Raw genomic sequence first — 18,105 nt, 5'->3', positions numbered from 1 at the left:
TTGGAGCCTATCCTGGCACTCGCTCTGGAGACCAGGCTGGTCTTGAACTCACAGAGATCCTCCTGCCTCTGCTTCCCGAGTGCTGGGATTAAAGGTGTGCGCCACCAACACCCGGCTCCAGCCCCATTGTTTGTGAGTCACAGCTTCTGCCTGTGCGGTTGGCCTGAAAGCAGCTTCTATGCACACAACTGATGTCAGATAATCCTAAACACAAAAAGGCTCAGTCTGCAGATTTAGATAAGCTACTAGAGTGGAGACTACTTTCCCATGATGGTCAGTAGGCCATCGGACAGGACTTTTCAACCACTAGGATGTGCCTTTACTCCTTTACTCATGGGCTCTCCATGGGCCTCTTTGGGCTCCAGGTTAGTCAGGATTGGGAAGGTCACCTTTGTTCCATCAATGGACTGTCATTGACACTCAGCTGCTTCCAAGGCCCTAGGTCTCAGCTGCAGAAGGACAGTTCTTCTAGTTGGTAGCTCTGCCTGCTGGTTGCCTGTTGCTCTGTACAATGGCCCTGGGAAGGATGTAGGCGAATTCCTTGCTCTTCCACTTAAACGCCACAGTTTCTGACCCGTCCAAGTCAGAGGGCATTGGTCCCATCAAAGGAGAGTTGGGGAAAGACTCTCACTCTATTTGAAGAGAAGTGATGAGCTGGGGACCACGCAGTGGCTCAAGGCTGCTTTGTGGGCTATTGTCCACCCAATATGTGAGGGGAAATCTTGACCCTTTTACAGCGGTACCCCAATCCTCTGATTATTGAGTATCTTCATTTGTTTAATGTTGCAGAGAATAAAAGAGTTAGAAGAAAGAATAGAAACTCAGAAGAGACAAATAAAGGAGCTGGAAGAAAAGGTAAAACAAATGAGGGAGGGAGCAGCTGGGGAGGGGTTGGGCTTTCCTGGCATCTACGAGCTCAGGTCTTGCAGCTGAGACCTGGCCTGCATGATAGCCCCTGAAAGGCAGAGTGGAGATGAACAGAAATGGTGTCCATTGGGTAGGAGGTGTGGGTACACTGGGCCAGAGCTGGGAGCCCTCACACAGCCTAGTCCTGTAGCCTTTACACTGACTCAGTTTCCCCTCTGGATCCATATGTTGGACTACTTACCTAGAGTCCTTTTCCATGCTGGTGCCGTGAGTGGTGCAGATAGATGGGTTTAGCCCTCCAGGTTCGTCATGCTTGGCTGTCTGAAGATCAGGTTTCTGAAAGATAGGCTGTGCTCCCCAAAAGCTGCTCTCAGGGCACAGGAACCTTTTGCCCCTGATCCCCAGGTAGTGTCTCCAGGACAAGATATGCTGGGGTGCCTGCTCAGGTGTTTTCTCTGGACCCTGACTCTGCAGCCTGGGGTTCAGAGCCTCTGTCCACTGGTATCAACAGACTCAGTGCTCCCCAAACCAAGTTGAAGAGCATGCGCCTAGAGACTCCTGCCCGCTGCGGGATGCTGCGCTTTCTTTTCTGTGTCCTGTGTGGTTGGGGCTAGTTTCCAGGTTTCTGAAGTCAGGTGCTTTCCTGAGTTCTATGATTGTCCCTACCCATGGATAGATCTCATCAAAGTGACAAGATGCAGGAAGTGGCCAGTGGGACCCACCTGCCTGCCTTGTTCCTTCTGGAGAACAGGAGGCAGATCTTGGGCAGGATAGTCTCTAGACCACCTCCTCCTCAGCCTTAGCCATGGCCTGGAGGTGTTCTCTGCCTTCTGCAGAGCAGTCTCCAGCACCTGTCTGTTTCAGCCAGCCCAGTCAGCCAGCCCAGTCAGCATTAGAAGTGACAAAAACTGCCAACTGTAGGGCATTCTGTTGTCACTGTCCAACAGACCTCACTTAAATTCCTAGGTCTACCATGAAAAATAGGACCCCAGAGTCAAGCAGGTATATGATTTGAAACAGAGTCCCAACAGGGACTGCCTACAAATTCCAGGCCACATGGACAAACACCCAACATGCACACTGGGTGCCCAGTAAGGCCAGGAGGGAACCCGGTCTTATTGTTCACCTGAGTTTCTAACACTGTAGCTCTGACCTGACAGTGTGAGGACATTATTCCCACCAAAGATAGAGCCCTGGGGAAGGACTTTCACTCTTTAGAGAGAAGTGGCAAACTGGGGACTGCTAGGTGGTTCAAGGCTTGGCCACCATGCTATCTACTCTGTGGGCTGCTTGCCCGTCAAATGAATACAAACCCCTAAGGTGGCAAAGTCTTCCCTAGACTGTATGCTTGTTTCATTTTGTGTCTTAACACAAAAGCACATGTTTGAATTAACACTAGGGCAACGTTAGGTTTGGTGTCTGGGCTTTCTAATTTCATTAAATGGCTGAATGTAATTACTTGGTTTTTCTCCCAAGTTAGTCTGTCCCCCACCCCCAACCCAACCAACACTTCAAGTCAAGTCTATTCAGGCTGTACCAAAAGTAGGGCACTTGTGTGTGCTGGATACTGGAAGTGTCTTCCTGTTCCACTGTTATCCTCGGCTCAGCAACTGTCCATAGATCTTGGCCCTGGGAAGCTTGTCATGCTGTCTGGGGGTGTGGATCCCACAACTAAGCCTTAACTGGTGCCTAGTCCCCCAATGTTATTTGGGTAGCATTGTCACCCTAAGCTTAGGGTTCTCACAAAGCCCCTTAAATGCATCCTGTCCTTGCCTGCTCCTCCCAGCTGGCCACGGTCCCTCTCTGACTATGATCATGGCTCATTTCTTTACAGACACGCTACAAACTCTTATTTTTCTTTCTCTCTCCTTGTGTTTCTCCATCCTCCCCTTTCCTTTTCAGTTTTTATTTTTGTTCTTGTTTTTCTCCCTAGCTTTCATTCTCTGGTCATAGCTGTTCTTGGCATCCTGAACTGGTGAGTATGTCAGTGGCTGCATTTCATGGTATTGGTCCTGCTCCTTTTTCTGGGAGACACTAGCGGTCCCTGCCTAGAGAAGCAGAAAGGCCACTTCCAGAGGCTCCTTGAAAAGCTATCCTCTTTCAGAAACCAGAAGCCCTTCTCCAGGCATTAGGTTCACAAGAGGGTATTACGGCATGCTCACGAGCTGCTCTTACTGCAGTATCCACTAGGCAGCAGAAGGTGACTTTATGATTCCTTTCTTCCTTCCTTCCTTCCTTCCTTCCTTCCTTCCTTCCTTCCTTCTTTCTTTCTTTCTTTCTTTCTTTCTTTCTTTCCGAGACAGGGTTTCTCTGTGTAGCTTTGGAGCCTATTCTGGCACTCGCTCTGGAGACCAGGCTGACCTCGAACTCACAGAGATCTGCCTGCCTCTGCCTCCCGAGTGCTGGGATTAAAGGCGTGTGCCACCAACGCCCGGCTGAGTTTTCTGTGTCCTCTGTAGCTCAAGTTCCATGTCTCCAAGTCACTGGGTCACCTACAAGCACGGCAGTGGTATTAATGTGTAGAGCCACTGCTCTGTTTGCACACAAAGGCCATACGCCATGCTTGGTCACTACTTGCTGCTCAGAGGTGAGGACACTGGGGACATGATGACACAGCTCATCTCAGGCCCCTGTCTCTGCTGTCTAGAGGGTACAGAGAGATCTTTTTCAGGGGACCCCGCAGTTATATTTGCCATCCCTCTTCATCCCCTAAGTCCCATGCTTGTGTCTTTCTTCTAGCCCTCTGCAAAAGTGGACCTTTGTCCTCTAACAGGACCAGAGAGCAGCAGGAGCCACAGAAAACGTGGGGAACTGAATCTCAACACTGAAGACTCTGGAGGGTTTGGGATCTGTTCCCTGCCCTGTGGAGGATGAGGGCAAAAGCACTGTGAGCTGCAGTCACTGTCCACTTGGGATGAGCCGGGACTGGAACTTGTCTTGCTGACTAGCGCTTCTCTAGGAGAGGCCTAGCCTTGGCTACCAAGTCCTGGTGACCTTCAGCCCAGAGAGTAGGCTTTATCCCAATCACAGCGATGTGTAGTGTTCCCTGCCATGCAGGGGTAAGAACTGCTCCTGTGCTGGAGCCCACACTGGACACACCCCCTTGTTCCCATAGTGACCATCAATATTCTTGGAAGAAGATCTCAGAACTGCCCAGACTTGCCCCTAAGGGCAAGATGAAGGCCGTGGTCACAGTGGTGACCTAGGAGGATTCCCTGTGACATCCTGGGTGTCACACTGAAGTCACTCACTGTGGTCCTGAACACTTGCTGATGGACAGATTCCATGCCCAACCTTGTTCTGTTACGTCGGTGTCTCTGTGAGGACAGATGAGAGTTATGACTCCCCCACATACACTGGCCTCCTACACTACCCCCAGACACGATGGCTAGAATCCTATCCCAGTCTGCTGGCCCGGAGCACAGTGGGAAGACCAGAGGAGAGGCCAGGGGGCATACGAGATGAGTATGCAGAAGCCTGGCCTTGAAGAATGTGGATCAAAGCACAGCCCAGACATAGCGGAGACGTGGCCCTCCTGGCCTGGAAGACCCTCAGCAGGTGGGCCTAGCCCGAGAACTACGAGCAGCAAGGGCAGGTGGTGAGGGTAGCTGAAGACGGCCTCGTCCAGAGCCTGTGCACACAAGAAGCAGGGTCTGGGAGAGAAGGTGAAGATAAGCTGTACCCGACGGTCTATGAACCTCAGAAGGCAGCCGCGGTACGATGGCCTGCAGGTAGGTGACAACAATTATCCACTGGGGACAGCCCTCCTTCCCACACTATTTAGCAGCCTGTTAGTTTTGCTTGATTGAATGTGCCCTTTGAGATGTGAATGAGGTCCTCCCTGCCAGAGGAGCCTGGAGTGGCTGTGAGGGCTGGGGGCTTCCTGTATCCATTTCTGGGAGTAACCCACAGTTGTAGGATCCTCACCTTCCCTGCTCATGCTAACTCAGATGCCAGTGCCCTCTGAGAAGCACCTGAGCTGCCATGGCTAATGCATTCCAGCCCCACGCAGGTGTTAGCAGAACTGATGAGGCAGAAGCTTCCTATCCCATCCATGCCTGTGACTGGACCCCACACATAGTGGGAACTTCCCTCCCCAGTGCAGTGATGTCCCCAAAGCTCAAATGAACACAGGGCACCTTATTCCCCATCCCCACAGACAGGAAGCTCTTCCCGGAGACACAGGTGCTCCATCCTGCCCAGTCCCCATGGAAGATGGCAGAGCGGCTGCACTGTGGGTTAGAACTTTCCATTCACTACACACATAACATGGATTGAACCCAGGGCCTGGAACATTGAAGGAAAACTCTCTACCCCTGAGCTACATCCCTAACCTTCTTTTTTAGTTTTTATTTTCAGACAGTGTCTCATTAAGCTGCCCAGAACTCATTCTGTACCCCAGGGGTTAAAATGGTGATCCTGCTGACTCAGCCTTCTGAATAGCTAGGATGACGACCCAAGCTGTACTGTGTGTTTTGAACAGATACCCATGGCAGGATGACCCTGTTGGCTCCAGGCCCTGTCGCAAATCAAAAGAGCTTGGTCCCATCTGGGCTGCATCAAGACCCTTGTGGGGAGGAGGTTACTGAGAACAGGTTTCCCAGAGACACTCTGGGGCTCTTTGGGAATTGGGCAGACGCTGTCTGGGTGCGTGTATCTCTTGGGACAAGGAGGTCAGCCGCAGCAGATTTCAGCTTCCTCTAAGGGATGAAGCTTGCCTAGCTTAGGGAAGGGCACAGATTCAAGTCCTCACACCCAGGCCTACCTACACCCAGGCTGCAGTGAGGTGTTTGACTCCGGAATGGCCTGTTCAGCAGAGACATCCCCCCCCCCCCAAGTAGGACTGTAAGGGGTCATGGTGAGGTCACCTGACCTGCCACCGATGGAGCAGAGCCTAGAACTTACCAGGAAACATGGTGGAACCTATCGCTGAGCATAGGGGGCAGGAAGTGTACGGAGGCAGGGATGGGAGCTGTGGACACATCACGTGCAGAGACCCAGCACATGCCCCAAAGTGGTAGAGGCTAGCTCTCTTTCCACCTATAACAAAAGAGAAATCCTGTATAGCGAATGAGTGCTTTCTCCTGTGCATGTGTTCCTCCTGAGCGCCCGACTCATCTAGCTCAGCACCTGTGTGTTGGCCTTGTGTCCGTCTCTCCCACTTCTTTCCACTCCGGGAGGCCCTGTAGGCTGAGCCCTCTAAGCTGAGCCGCTCTTTCCAGCAAGGCTGTCTGTTGTTCAGTAAGACTAGCATGCCTTGTGGAGAGTGAGCTGGCTCTTGTGTGGTACGGTGAGCCACTCAGCAAGATGGTCTTGCCACCAAGCCCTCTTCCTGGGGCTATGGGCATCTCCCCTGGTGGGGCTGTGCCGGAGAATTCCAGGAGACAACCTTGTTCTGCAAAGATGCTCCTGTGTGAAAACAGCATGAGATTGTGAGACCCGTCAGTTCAGCAGGGTGGTAGGAGAGATTTACTCATCTTTCATATCACACTCTAGTATATGTTCTTACAAGCATGCCTTATATAATTCCGTGGTCTTCAGTGTGGGCCAGGCCCCCTGTACAGGTCAGTGTGTGGTCTCTGTGGCCTCTAGTGTCTATAGACACAGTCAGAAAGCTGACACAAAGGCTTGTTCTAGAAAGAAGCAGTAGGCCACCTGGCTCAGCGCTGCAGGAAATGTCAGCATGAGCCACACGGGGGCGCGCCAACCAAGCAAACCCTGCAGGACTAAGCAACAGACTGCAGGCATTCACACCCCATGCTGTGTGCCTTTCGTACTCAACCCCACTCTGTCACTGTGGTGCTTTTCCACTTGTTTGGCAGGAACAATCCCAATCTCAGATCATCATGTACCTGGCCTTAACGGTTGTGGAAGCTGGGTGGAGCAGAGTAGACACAGGTCAGCTCAGTGCTGGCGTCCAGTGGAAACAACCCTAAATTCCTAGAGAGGCCCCTAGGTGGCAGGCTGTGCCTGTCCCATTGGGTGCAACCCTTCCTCCACTTGTCGGCAAGTGGACCTCTAGGGTTTGCAGAGTTACTGCACCTTAAGTCTGAACAGTTCCCAAATGAAGAATTTCTATCGCTGTGATAAACACCACGACTAAAAGCAACTAGGGAGGGAAGTTGCTTTTATTTCATGTAGTCCATCATCCAGGGGAAGTCAGGGCAGGAGCTCAAGCAGGGCAGGAACTGGAGGCAGGAGCTGATGCAGAGGCCACAGAGGAGTGGCATTTACTATCTCAATCCTCCCGGCTTGCTTCTTTGTTTTCCCTTTCTCCTTTTCTTCCTCCTCCTATTTTTTGAAAATGTGTATGAGTGTCTTACCTGCATATATGTATGTGCACAAAGTGCATGCTTGATGCTGTCAGGGCCAGAAGAGGATGTTTGATCCTTGGAACTGTGGTATTGGATGGCTGTGAGCCACCGTGTGGGTGCTAGAAGTCTGGGTTCTCTGGAAGAGCATCTAGTGCCTTTTCTCCAGCTCTCAACCTACATTCTTATATACCCTAGGACACCTGTCTAAGGGCAGAACCATCCACAATGATCTTAGCCCTCCCACGTCACTCACTGACTAAGAAAATGCCCACAGGCTTCCTACAGGCCAGTCCGAAACAGGCATTTTCTCAATTGTGATTCCCTCTACTCAAATAACTCTGGCTTGTGTCAAGCTAACAAAAAGCAGAACCAGGACAGAGGGAAAACAGGGCCATGTGAGAAGTTCCGGGGGGCATAGGCAGGGCTGGTCCCCTCACAGGTGCCTCTCCCTATCTGGACATCAGTAACTATATGCAGTATATTAGTTATGTTTGTGTTGCTGTGACCAAAATAACCCGACGGAACAGCTTCAAGATTTCAGATGGCTCAGTCCTTTGTGGCCAGCTCTGGGGTTTCTGGGACTGTGATGAGGCACAGATCCTGATGGCAGAGCTACTCATCTCAGAACACACAGGAAGCAGCAAGGGAGGGGGACAGGAGGGAGACAGGGACAAGACACTTCCAAGGGCCCATCCTCTATGACCTACTTCTTCCAGCTAGGACCCACATCCTAAAGATTCTAGACCCTCTCAAAATAGTGCCACCAGCCAGGTGTGATGGCATAGACCTGTAATCCCAGCACTTGGGAGGCTGAGGCAGGAGAACCATACGTTTCAGCTTAGCATGGGCGACATAGTGAGACTGTATTTCAAAACAAACCACCAACACCACCAACAACAAACAAAAAGAATGCTACTAGCTGGTGACCAAGCATGACTGACAACACGAGTCTGTGGGGATAGTTTGTGTTCAAACTATAGCTACCAGTGCTCCCTTCCCCCAACAGCATTTTGTGAGTCTGGGCTCAACTCAGACCATCTCCTGCTCCCTCGACACCAAAGTCAGAATGGTCAAGGTGGAGGGAAGGAAAATGAGAAGCCATGACTACCCCTTAGCTTGGGTAGCCACAAAACAACCCAGGAGCCAGAGCCAGAGAGGTTCTCTGAAGCTGGCTGGATTAGCTGCATATTATACAATAAAAGGAACCAGCGATCTTAGAGGGTGGTGCAGGGACAAGCGAGCATTCCCCTCATTCCCCCTGATCAGAGAGAGCAGATGCTCAGACACAACCAGTAAGGAAAGGTTCACGGAGCTGTAGTACGATATTGTTGGGCCTGCAGAAGTGTTAGCTCTAAAGGTTCAACAAGGGACAGTCACCACAGGCCTGCACCTCTGGTGGGACAGAAACGAACAGTGAGCCAGCAACCAACCCAGCAGCTCCCAGAGCCACGTGGGCCAGAGAAGGAAGATGATCAGAGCCCTGACTCCTGAGGCTCCCAGGGAGGAAGACAGGAGCTGGCTGTGGGTGTGAACACATGACAGTCCCTTACCCTACCCAAGGCCACTGCACTGGAGTCCTCGCCCATGGTTATCAGTCTCCAGCCTATCTGTAAGGCGTCTATGCTGTAATCTCAGCGCCTGGCACAGGACTCCCACCCGTGGGCCAGGTAAACCCGACGCCTCTCTTGCCTGAAGACTACAAAGCCAAGGGTCTGTGTCTGTTTCTGTCCCAGATGCCACTCTGGGAACTGCTGGTTGATGTGTGTTTGGCACAGTAAAGGCAGTGGCAGGATGTCACCTGCTTTCTGGCTGAACATCACCATTCGCTCCAGTGAGCTTTCAAAAAGCTCTTATTTTGAATTGATTTTTAGATATAAAATTGCAAAAATAGCTGTAGAGAGGTTTTGTTGCTTTAATTTTTAAATTGCATGTGTACACATGTGTGTGTGTGTACTCTTCATGCCATGGCACTATATGGAGGTCACAGGTCAACTTGCAAGCTAACGCTCTCTCCAGTCATATGCATATGAGGTGGGAAGTGAACTCAGGTCATCAGGCTTGGTAGCAAGTGCCTTTACCTGCTGAGCCATCTCACCCACTCTTCCTTCCTTCCTTCCTTCCTTCCTTCCTTCCTTCCTTCCTTCCTTCCTTCCTTCCTTTCCTTCCTTCCTTCCTTCCTTCCTTCCTTCCTTTCTTTCTTTTTTTCTTTCTTTCTTTCTATGCACGTCAAACTGGTCTTGAACTCACTGTCCTCTTGCCTCTGCCTTCCAAGTGCTGGGATAACAGGTGTTTGTTATGACACCTGTCTGTGGGAGTCCCCATGTGCCCTTTCCCTGGCTTTCTCCTAATGTTAATATCATGCATCATAATCTTGAGGCATGTTCCAAACAACCAGTCCCCAGACCTGACTCAAGCTTTGACAGTTTTCCTCTGGCAAAAGTCGTTCTCTTCCTGGGTCCCAGGCTCTATCAATCATCGTATCTCTCCACTCAAAGGTATCAGTTCCCAGTGTTTCCTTGTCATTTCTGATATGACATGCTCATATTAACATGTGGGTTATTTTGTGGTGTCTCTCTGTCTGATGTGCCTTGTGCTTTCTCATGGTTAGCTTGAGGTGAGACACTGCACAGTGAGAACCCTCATGTGCCAAACAGGGGGCCCAGAGGCCAGCATGTTGCAACATGTGCTCACTAAAGTGGGAGCCCTGGGTGATATTTGCATACAGTGAGAAGAGGACAATGACGCAGTACAGATATGCTTTTTCTCCCCAAACTCTTGTTTTTCCGTGTTCTTATGGGAACATTGTGTCCTATTTATTCTGTAGGTTCCGGGCCAAACATATCACTCATTTTCTTGAACTTCAAGTGTTCTTTCAGGTTGACACTTGTCCTGTCTCCATATCCCTTCCTTATACACTTTCTGTTACCAAGAGGTGCTCCAGGCTCATCTTATATTGTCCCTGTGCTAGGCCTGAGAACCACCCCTTCTCCAAGGAGTGCTGGGCCCCTGCCTGTGAATATAATTAAGAAACCAAGATCTCTAGGTCTGGGTGTGCTTGCTGCTGGGGTGGCTTCATTCTCCAGCTTCTCTTGTGCAGGGCATGTGTCTTAGTCACTGTTTTATTGCTGTGAAGAGACACCATGACCAAGGCAACTCTTAGAAAAGAAAGTATTTAATTGGGGACTGGCTTACAGTTTCAGAGGTTTAGTCCATTATCATCACAGCAGGGATCATGTATGCTAAACTATGGAGACTTACCTATGTGCTTACCTATTTACTATCTATCTATCATCTATCTGTTATCTATCTATCTATCTGTAATCTATGTATCTATCTATCATCTATCATCTATCTGTTATCTATCTATCTGTAATCTATGTATCTATGTATCTATCTATCTGTAATCTATCTATCATCTATCTGTAATCTATGTATCTATCTATCTATCAGCTACTTACATGCCACTTTTATGTCCACCTGTTTCCATATCCCTCTGTTATTACTGTCTACCTCTATCTCTCCATCTATCATCCATCAGTTGCTATTATACACCATGAGTTAGTTCATAATGACAGCCCCAGATTCAGACCAAGGATGCCAGATTTGCTCTAACCTCACTCTTCTTGTTTCCAGCCTCTTGCTCTGCCAGTGCAGGGGCCTGTGGCTCTTATATCCACAATGCGCTTGTTTATAGTTCAGTTCGGGTATATCTGAAGTCATCTCAGAATCACTAAGACAGAGCTTCACTACCTAGAATGCAGCCCGTGCTTAGTTCTGGTTGTCCTTGGTCTTAACAGTGTTCAGACAAAATGTTTTTCTCAGAAATAACTATCTTAGTCAGGGTTGCTGTTGCTGTGATGAAACACCATGACCATAGCAACCTGGGGAGGAAAGAGTTTGGCTTACACTTCCACAGCACAGTTCATCATCACAGGATGTCAGAACAAGAACTCAAATAGGGCAGGAACCTGGATGCAAGAACTGATGCAGAGGCCATGGAGGAGTGCTGGCTACTGGCTTGCTCCTCAAGGCTTGCTTAGCTTTCTTATGGAACCTAGGAATCCCAGCAATAGCACCACCCACCATGGCCTGAGCCATACCCATGGATCACTAAGATAATGTTCTACAGACTTGTTACAGTCTTAGGTTATAAAGGCATTTCCTCATCTGAGGCTCCCTCTTCTCTGATGACTCTAGCTTGTGTCAAGGTGACAAAATACTAGCTAGGACAATAACTTAGGGAGTCCTCCTCTCTCCTCCCTTTCCAGTGCAGTTATGCTCTGTTCCTCACAATTGAGGTCCTGTGTCACAGCCTGTACTCTCTTTACCCCACATTCTGATTTTTAAAAGAATTCACATGTAATAGTGTTTACTGTTTATGATGTATAGTAAGCGTTCTCTGGAGTTTGACACCTGCATGACACATTGTTTACCACCATCTTGACAGATCCCCTCCTTAACCCTTTGCTATTGAGCCCCTCAGCCCATCCTGGTAGCCCTGGTCTGTTTCCTCCCTTCAGTTTTGCCATTTCAAGTAATATAAAGAGAATCACACAATCTACAGCATTGGAACCCGGCTCTCCTCTGCATTGCTTTGTGGCTGACCAGAGCATCCTTTTCTATTCAAAAGCATCTCCAGCTGAAGGGCATCAGGGTGGCTTCTGGTCTGGGGCAATTATGAGCAGAGCTGCGGGAGCACTTGTGTGCAGGTTTCAATGAGTGGGAGCCTTCATTCTTCTTGCGTCAATACCCACGGTGGGGCTTCTGTATCGCCCGGACTGACGTGTTTAATTCTATAGGAAACTGCTCAGTGTTGCTGTGTACTGCAGTTTGTGTTCCCATTGGCAATGCACCCTGTTACCCTGTGGGGCTTTGCCTGGTTGGTTTTGCAGTATCTTCTTTTGGTTGTAGTTTGCATTTTTTGAATGACAAACAGTGATGAGTGTCTTTTTGTGTTGAATTTCCGTTCATGTATTTTCTTTGGCAACATTTGTCTTCCTATTATTTTACCCATTTTTGAAATGGGTTGTTATGTTCTCCTAATGTACTATTTTAGTTTTTTTTTTTTGCCTATAGAGTCTAGACACATTTGTTTATCAGATATCCATATAAAATTCAAAAGCATTTCTTCATGTCTTTTTTTTTTTTTTTAACAAGACGTTATTGGGAGGTGGCTCATTCGGTAAAGTGTTTGTCATGCAAACAGGGGGACTTGAACTTGATTCCCAGAATCCACACACACACACACACACACACACACACAAAAAAAAAAAAAAAAAAAGCCAAGCACTGTGGTACATTGGTACATTCTTGTAACCACAGCACTGACAGCACTGTGGTGACAGAGACAGTTGGATCCCTGGAATCACAGCCTGGACAGCCCAGGTTACTTGGCAAGTTTCAGGTCAATGAAAGAACCCATCTGAAAAATAGAAGTGGGTGGCGCCTGAGGAATGACACCTGAGGTCGCTTTCTCATCTTCCTCACACACATGGGCATCCACGCATGTATGTATCTGTACACATATGCCTGTATGTACATGTGCACACACAAATAAGGGTCTTGCTGTGAAGGCCAGGCACTCACTGTGTAGCCCAGGCTAGCCTCAGACTCACCGCATTTCTCTTGCCTCAGCCTCCTGTGCTGATGTCACGGGTGTTAGCCACCACAGCCACCTCCCAGTCCTCTGTTTCTCCTGAGTCTCCTGAGAGCATGTCATAGAGAGCCTGTAATTTTGATGAAATCTAACTTTTCAATGGGGCCAAGCAGACTGCTCAGCGGGTAAAGTGCTTAATGTGCAAGCATGAGTGAGTGAAAATAAGAAATAGAAAACGAAAACATGACTGCTCCTAGTTATGGTGGAAGAGGTTTATTTTAGATACAATATGGGAGGGCATAGGTAGAGGCAGGGGCAGGGACATCTGGGAGAATCCAGGGTGGTCATGACCAGACTGAGCTGTGCCATGTGGGGAGAGGGGGAGAGGGGAAGGGAGGGGAGAGAAGGGAACCAGGTGCAGTAGCCAGGAGGCCCAAATGTACAAAGAGACAAAAAGAGTGGGTAACCAAAATGGTTATATTATATAGGGAAGACCAGCCCAATCCCCTGGGCTGGAGAGTACAGGGTAGGGGACGAGGTATGCCAGCTAGGAGGACCCTGGATGCCAGGTAGGGACTGAGAGACAACCTGGCAGCCAGGTCTGCTTTGATGTGTTAAATCAGCTTCTGAGGTGGGGCAGTGGTGGAGGCCAAGTTCCTTTAATCCCAGCACTTGGCAGGCAGAGGCAGGTGGGTCTCAGAGAGTTTGAGGCCAGCCTGGTCTACAGCTCAGGTTCCAGGACAGCCAGGACTGTTACACAGAGAAACTCTGTCTCAGAAAACCTAAAACAAACAAACAAACAAAAATGGCACCTCAACCTTTTGTCCCAGTTTGAAACATAACAATTAGGACTGGAGTTTCCATGCCCACCTCCCACATAAACACTGGGTTGCTGTGACAACCTGCTCAGAGCCTCTAAAGATGGAAGTCAGAGACAGGGACCCCCAAAGCAAGCTGACTAGCTAGACCGCCTGAATCAGCGAGCCCCAGGTTCAATTAGAGACCTTGCCTCAACATATAAAGTAGACAATGATGGGGGAGGAGACAATGATCGGCTCCTACATGTGCACACGTGTGTGTGTGTGTGTGTGTGTGTGTGTGTGTGTGTGTGTGTGTGTGTGTCTGTACACATATAAACGTGAATGTGTACACACACACACACACACACACACACAAAGTATCAACTTTTTTAGCAGTGAACTTTTTGGTGTGTGGGTAAAGAAAACACTGGCTTGTTCTAAGTCACAGATGTTTTCTTTCTTGTTTCCTTCAAAACATCCAGTTCCTTTTGTGTTGGAGGCATCCGTGAAGGTGGTTAAATTTTCAGGGGTGGCCTTGTCCCCTTGTCCTCTAATAGGGAGCTCCTCTCCTCCCTGATTAGCCCTTCTGCTCAGCTGGAGTAAACCCCCAGTTGGTAATACATCCCAGCTGGAGTGCCCTTGCTCTGTGCCCATACTAGGGTGCAGTTAGGATAAGGTTGCTGGTGGCATCATCCCTGTTGGCCCAAACAAATTCTGTGGTCCCGTTTGATCCTGGAGATTGGGGCTGGATCTCCAGGGACAACATTCCTTCCATCTCTGGGTCTGGAAGCTCATGGAGTGTGAGATTAACTGCCAGTAGCCTCAGATTTACAGCTCCTCATGAATCCAGCACCCGAATGCCAATGAGCAAGCCTTTCTGAGCACAGTCTCAGGCTGCCTCCAATGTGCTGTATGTAGCCCAGGCCAGCTAGAAGTGATGGTGTTCATCTTAAATCCAAGGATAAACTGCTCTTCTCAGAATATACCCATGGTCCATGAGAATTGTGCAGACATAGAATAAAACAAAATGTAAATATGTAACATTCTCCCTTTTAACCCAAGGAACATATCTCCTTCCTGACTTGATACATATCATCCAGAAACAAAAAAGGTACAGTAGTTTAGCAATGGTTCCCTAGGTGTTGAACACTGAGTTTGAGGCTGGCCCCCTGGGGCAGCTGCTATATTTGAAAAGATTTCCTCTAGCCTCTCCTAAGGGGCATCTAGTCCCTGCCTGACTCCCAGGGATAGGCTCTTAGGCTTCCCACCCTGCTATGGGGCCTGCCACACAATAGCGGCAGGATCTAATCAGTACTTGGTGTTGGGTCTTTTCATATTTGTCACCTCTGTAGGGCCATTACATAAACCAACACCCAGCTCTGACATATGGCGCAGGCCTGACCCTTCCCCCATAGAGCCTGGGCGAGGACTCTGCTGCTGCTGCTGCTGCTGCTGCTGCTGCTGCTGCTGCTGCTGCTGCTGCTAAGAAAATAGCTCTCGCTGGTTCTTGGTCTTTATAAAGGACCTGGGACACATAGGTTTTGCATGTCACATCATTGTGCTGAAAGTCACCCAGAAACATCCCTAGATGTGGATGACTCCCACCCTGCCGGAATTTACCTCTCACTGGGTGATCCTGAATACAGTTTACCTGTGAGTGGCACTTTTGAGGTGCTCTTGGGGAGTCTCGTGTGTGTGTGTGTGTGTGTGTGTGTGTGTGTGTGTGTGTGTGTGTGTGTGTGTGTTTCTGGGTACCCGCTGAGGACTGAAGATGCTGGGTCAAGTGACACCAATATCCAGTTCAAGGAAATACTTCAGACCCCTTTCCAATTCGTCCCGGCTACAATGCTTTTATTTGTGCTCTGTCTTTAAAAATCTTTGTTTGTTCTGGCAAAGACAGTTCTCAAATGTTCCTGGGTGTGTTGCACAAAATCTCAGGCCAGACTGGAACGACTGCTGGGAAATGGAGGGTATCCCCTCCCCCTAACTGCTCCATTGTCTAATTCACTCTTTTCCTCCGGAGCTCTTGCCTGGGGGACAGCTGCCGCCCATCTATAACGTGACCATCTTGGTCTGTGCAATAATGGATCCTTTCATAGCACGACTGGGAGGCCATTAATAAGAGATGTCATTGCTAGAGAGGTCAGTGTCAGAAATGTGATCAGGACACCCCCACCGTCAGCTGAGTGCAGCTGCCTGCAGCCAAGACAGGAGAAGAATCCAAGAGCCAATAGGAAGCAGTTGGAAGTGCTCACACCTGCGTGGGCCTTGGAGGGATGCAGGGATGCGTGCTTATGCATTTGATTATGGTGTGCCCCTGTGTGTAAGTACCTGTGCATTTGGTTGTGTGTGTGTGCACACCCGTCCATTGGGTTAGCTGTATCTAGTCAGTGAAGGCAGGCTGAGCAATGTGCTTAGTATCCAGGCAGGAGCATAGGCAGAGCCTTAAGTAGCACTGGCCTTAGCCTATCTGTCCACCATGAACAAAGCCCTGAAAGCATGTTGGCTGGTCCCGCCCTTGAAATTACTCCTTGCCTTGACCCAGGGAAGGCTTCTCACTTTTAACAGCCCTCTAAGAGCTGAGGTGGGGGCCCCTGAATAAGAACCGGCTGGTCCTCTGTGTCTCCAGCCTGAGCTGACAGGGTAGGTGGGGGAAGTGTGGTGCTTCTAGTCATGCCACTTGGCTGGCCCTGCTCTCCAGAACTCAGGAGCTGTGGCACTGGAACTCTGGCTCCAAGCCTGTAGGTGAGACCACTGTGCATCCTGGTGTGTTACAGTAAGCCTAGGGCACAACACCATTTCCACGGCACAATCACCCTTCCTGCCTGGTGTGGGGCCCAGAGGGGTGTTCTTTAGGCTTCCTGATCTCACTCTGGGGGCTGCACCCATCAGAGTCCTGGCTCTCTGGACTTGACCACAGCCTTTTGCTGCCTCCATCTGCAGAGGATCAGGAGTCTCCTGTAAACAAAGAGGACAGGAGGACTCAGCGGCGGCTGCTCCTAAGGCCTGAAGGATCACAAAGCCACTGAGAAACACCAGGCAGAAGACAGTGGTGCCTGTGGAGGAGCTGGAGTCCCATACTGCATGCACACCTTTCTCAGAGGCATGGGAGGAGAGTGTCCAGAGATCCTTGTGTGCCCTCTTTCATGAGTCTCTGGTTCGAAGTCTTTAGGCAAGATCACAGTGTAGCCTGTAGTATTGAAGTGAGCCTAGGGCGTAGCACGATTCCCATGATACAGATCCCTTTTCCTGACTGATGCTGGGCTCTCTTGTCTACCTCCAACCTCTGCTTGCAACCTTACCGAGGTGCCTGGCATGCAGCACTCTATAGCAGCAACCCACCCTTTCTCTATCCTCTCCAGGGCCTCCCCTAGAAGATGGGACAAAAGAGAGATCACTAGAGCCTCCCAGTGGTGAGCTTTGGATGGGAGCAATGGAAAAGTGAGGTCCTCTGTGTTCCAGGTTGTGGCCCAGCCTTCTCCCTGAGCCCAAGCCTTTCTTGCCTGCCCTCTGAGGAATGGTCCAAAGATTGAGTCTAGAAAGGTCAGGCTCCTGGATTGTCACCTAAACAAAGCGTCACTCAGAATCTTGAATTGGGTCCTCAAAGCACTGGGGTCCCAGAGGCAACCACAACTGTTTCCTGGAGCTTCCGACCTTGCTTAGCAGGGAGGACAGCAGGGACCCCAGGGTGAGCATGGTCCTCTATGGAAAACAACGCACTGAAGACACACAGCCACATATACTGAACAGGCTGATGACAGAGGTTGGCTCATGTGACCCCAGAGGCTGAGACACACCTCCCCAGTCTGCTGCCTTCAAGCTGGAGCTCCAGGAGGAGGGGCTGAGAGGGCTGAGCTCTGTTCCCAGTCCTGCAGTGGCAATTTAGATGCTTCAAAGGGAGAATGAATTTCAAAGGGAGCTGGAGCCAGGGATCAAGCTGAGCCCTGCTCAGGAGAGTCAGGGAAGCGAGTTTCAGAGCAGTGAGAAGCCTGGCCTGTGCAGGACCCGCAGCTGTGTGGGCCAGCTGGCAGATATCAAAGCAAGGAGACCTGAGACCACCCCACCCCCTTCCCATTTCAAAGGCGGGGCTCTTAGTGCTTTGGAGACACTTCCTAGCCGCCAGTGGCCATAAACACAGTTGTCAGTACCCCTGGGAAGCCCCAGAGAGGGGCCAGGTATTGTGAAGCAGTCAGTTCTCTTCTCAGGAGGCAGGTGAGGGGCTGGACGGATCAGAGGCTGCAGGAAGGGGGAAACTGAGGGAAGCTAGGGGAACTGGACCCACCTGCTAGCCCAGGGGTTTAGATGGAGTGGCTGTGAGAAAAGAAAAAGATGCTAAGTCGCTGTTTGATCAGGTTGTCTATTCCTTGATATTATCCCAAATTAGAACGCTGGGAAGGAGGTTTTGGCTCCAAAATGGCCTTGTATGCCACTTGGTTCTGTCTGGGCTGAATGTGGTTGGCTAATTGACTGGGCAAGCAGAGCTCATCAGGAAAACTCTGCTTTCAATCCGTCCTCTGGTGTCTTGTGG

The 18,105-nt window shown here is 49.9% G+C and overlaps 1 protein-coding gene across 3 annotated transcripts in view; it reads left to right on the top strand.

Annotated features, from left to right (window-relative positions):
- The window catches only part of Jakmip3 (Janus kinase and microtubule interacting protein 3), a 60,100-nt gene extending 57,280 nt beyond the window's left edge, over positions 1-2,820 (top strand). For all 3 annotated transcript variants that reach the window (XM_035441282.1, XM_035441284.1, XM_035441283.1), the window contains exons 20-21: positions 790-855; positions 2,770-2,820. In XM_035441282.1, coding sequence (XP_035297173.1) covers positions 790-855; positions 2,770-2,820 — 117 coding nt within the window. The remainder of the gene's footprint in view (positions 1-789; positions 856-2,769) is intronic.
- The last annotated feature ends 15,285 nt before the right edge of the window (positions 2,821-18,105 follow it).

Source organism: Cricetulus griseus, chromosome 3, assembly GCF_003668045.3.
Source record: "Cricetulus griseus strain 17A/GY chromosome 3, alternate assembly CriGri-PICRH-1.0, whole genome shotgun sequence".
Classification (NCBI taxonomy): Eukaryota; Metazoa; Chordata; class Mammalia; order Rodentia; family Cricetidae; genus Cricetulus; species Cricetulus griseus.
Note: the sequence above shows the minus strand (reverse complement) of the source record. Positions and strands in the feature narration are given on the sequence as shown.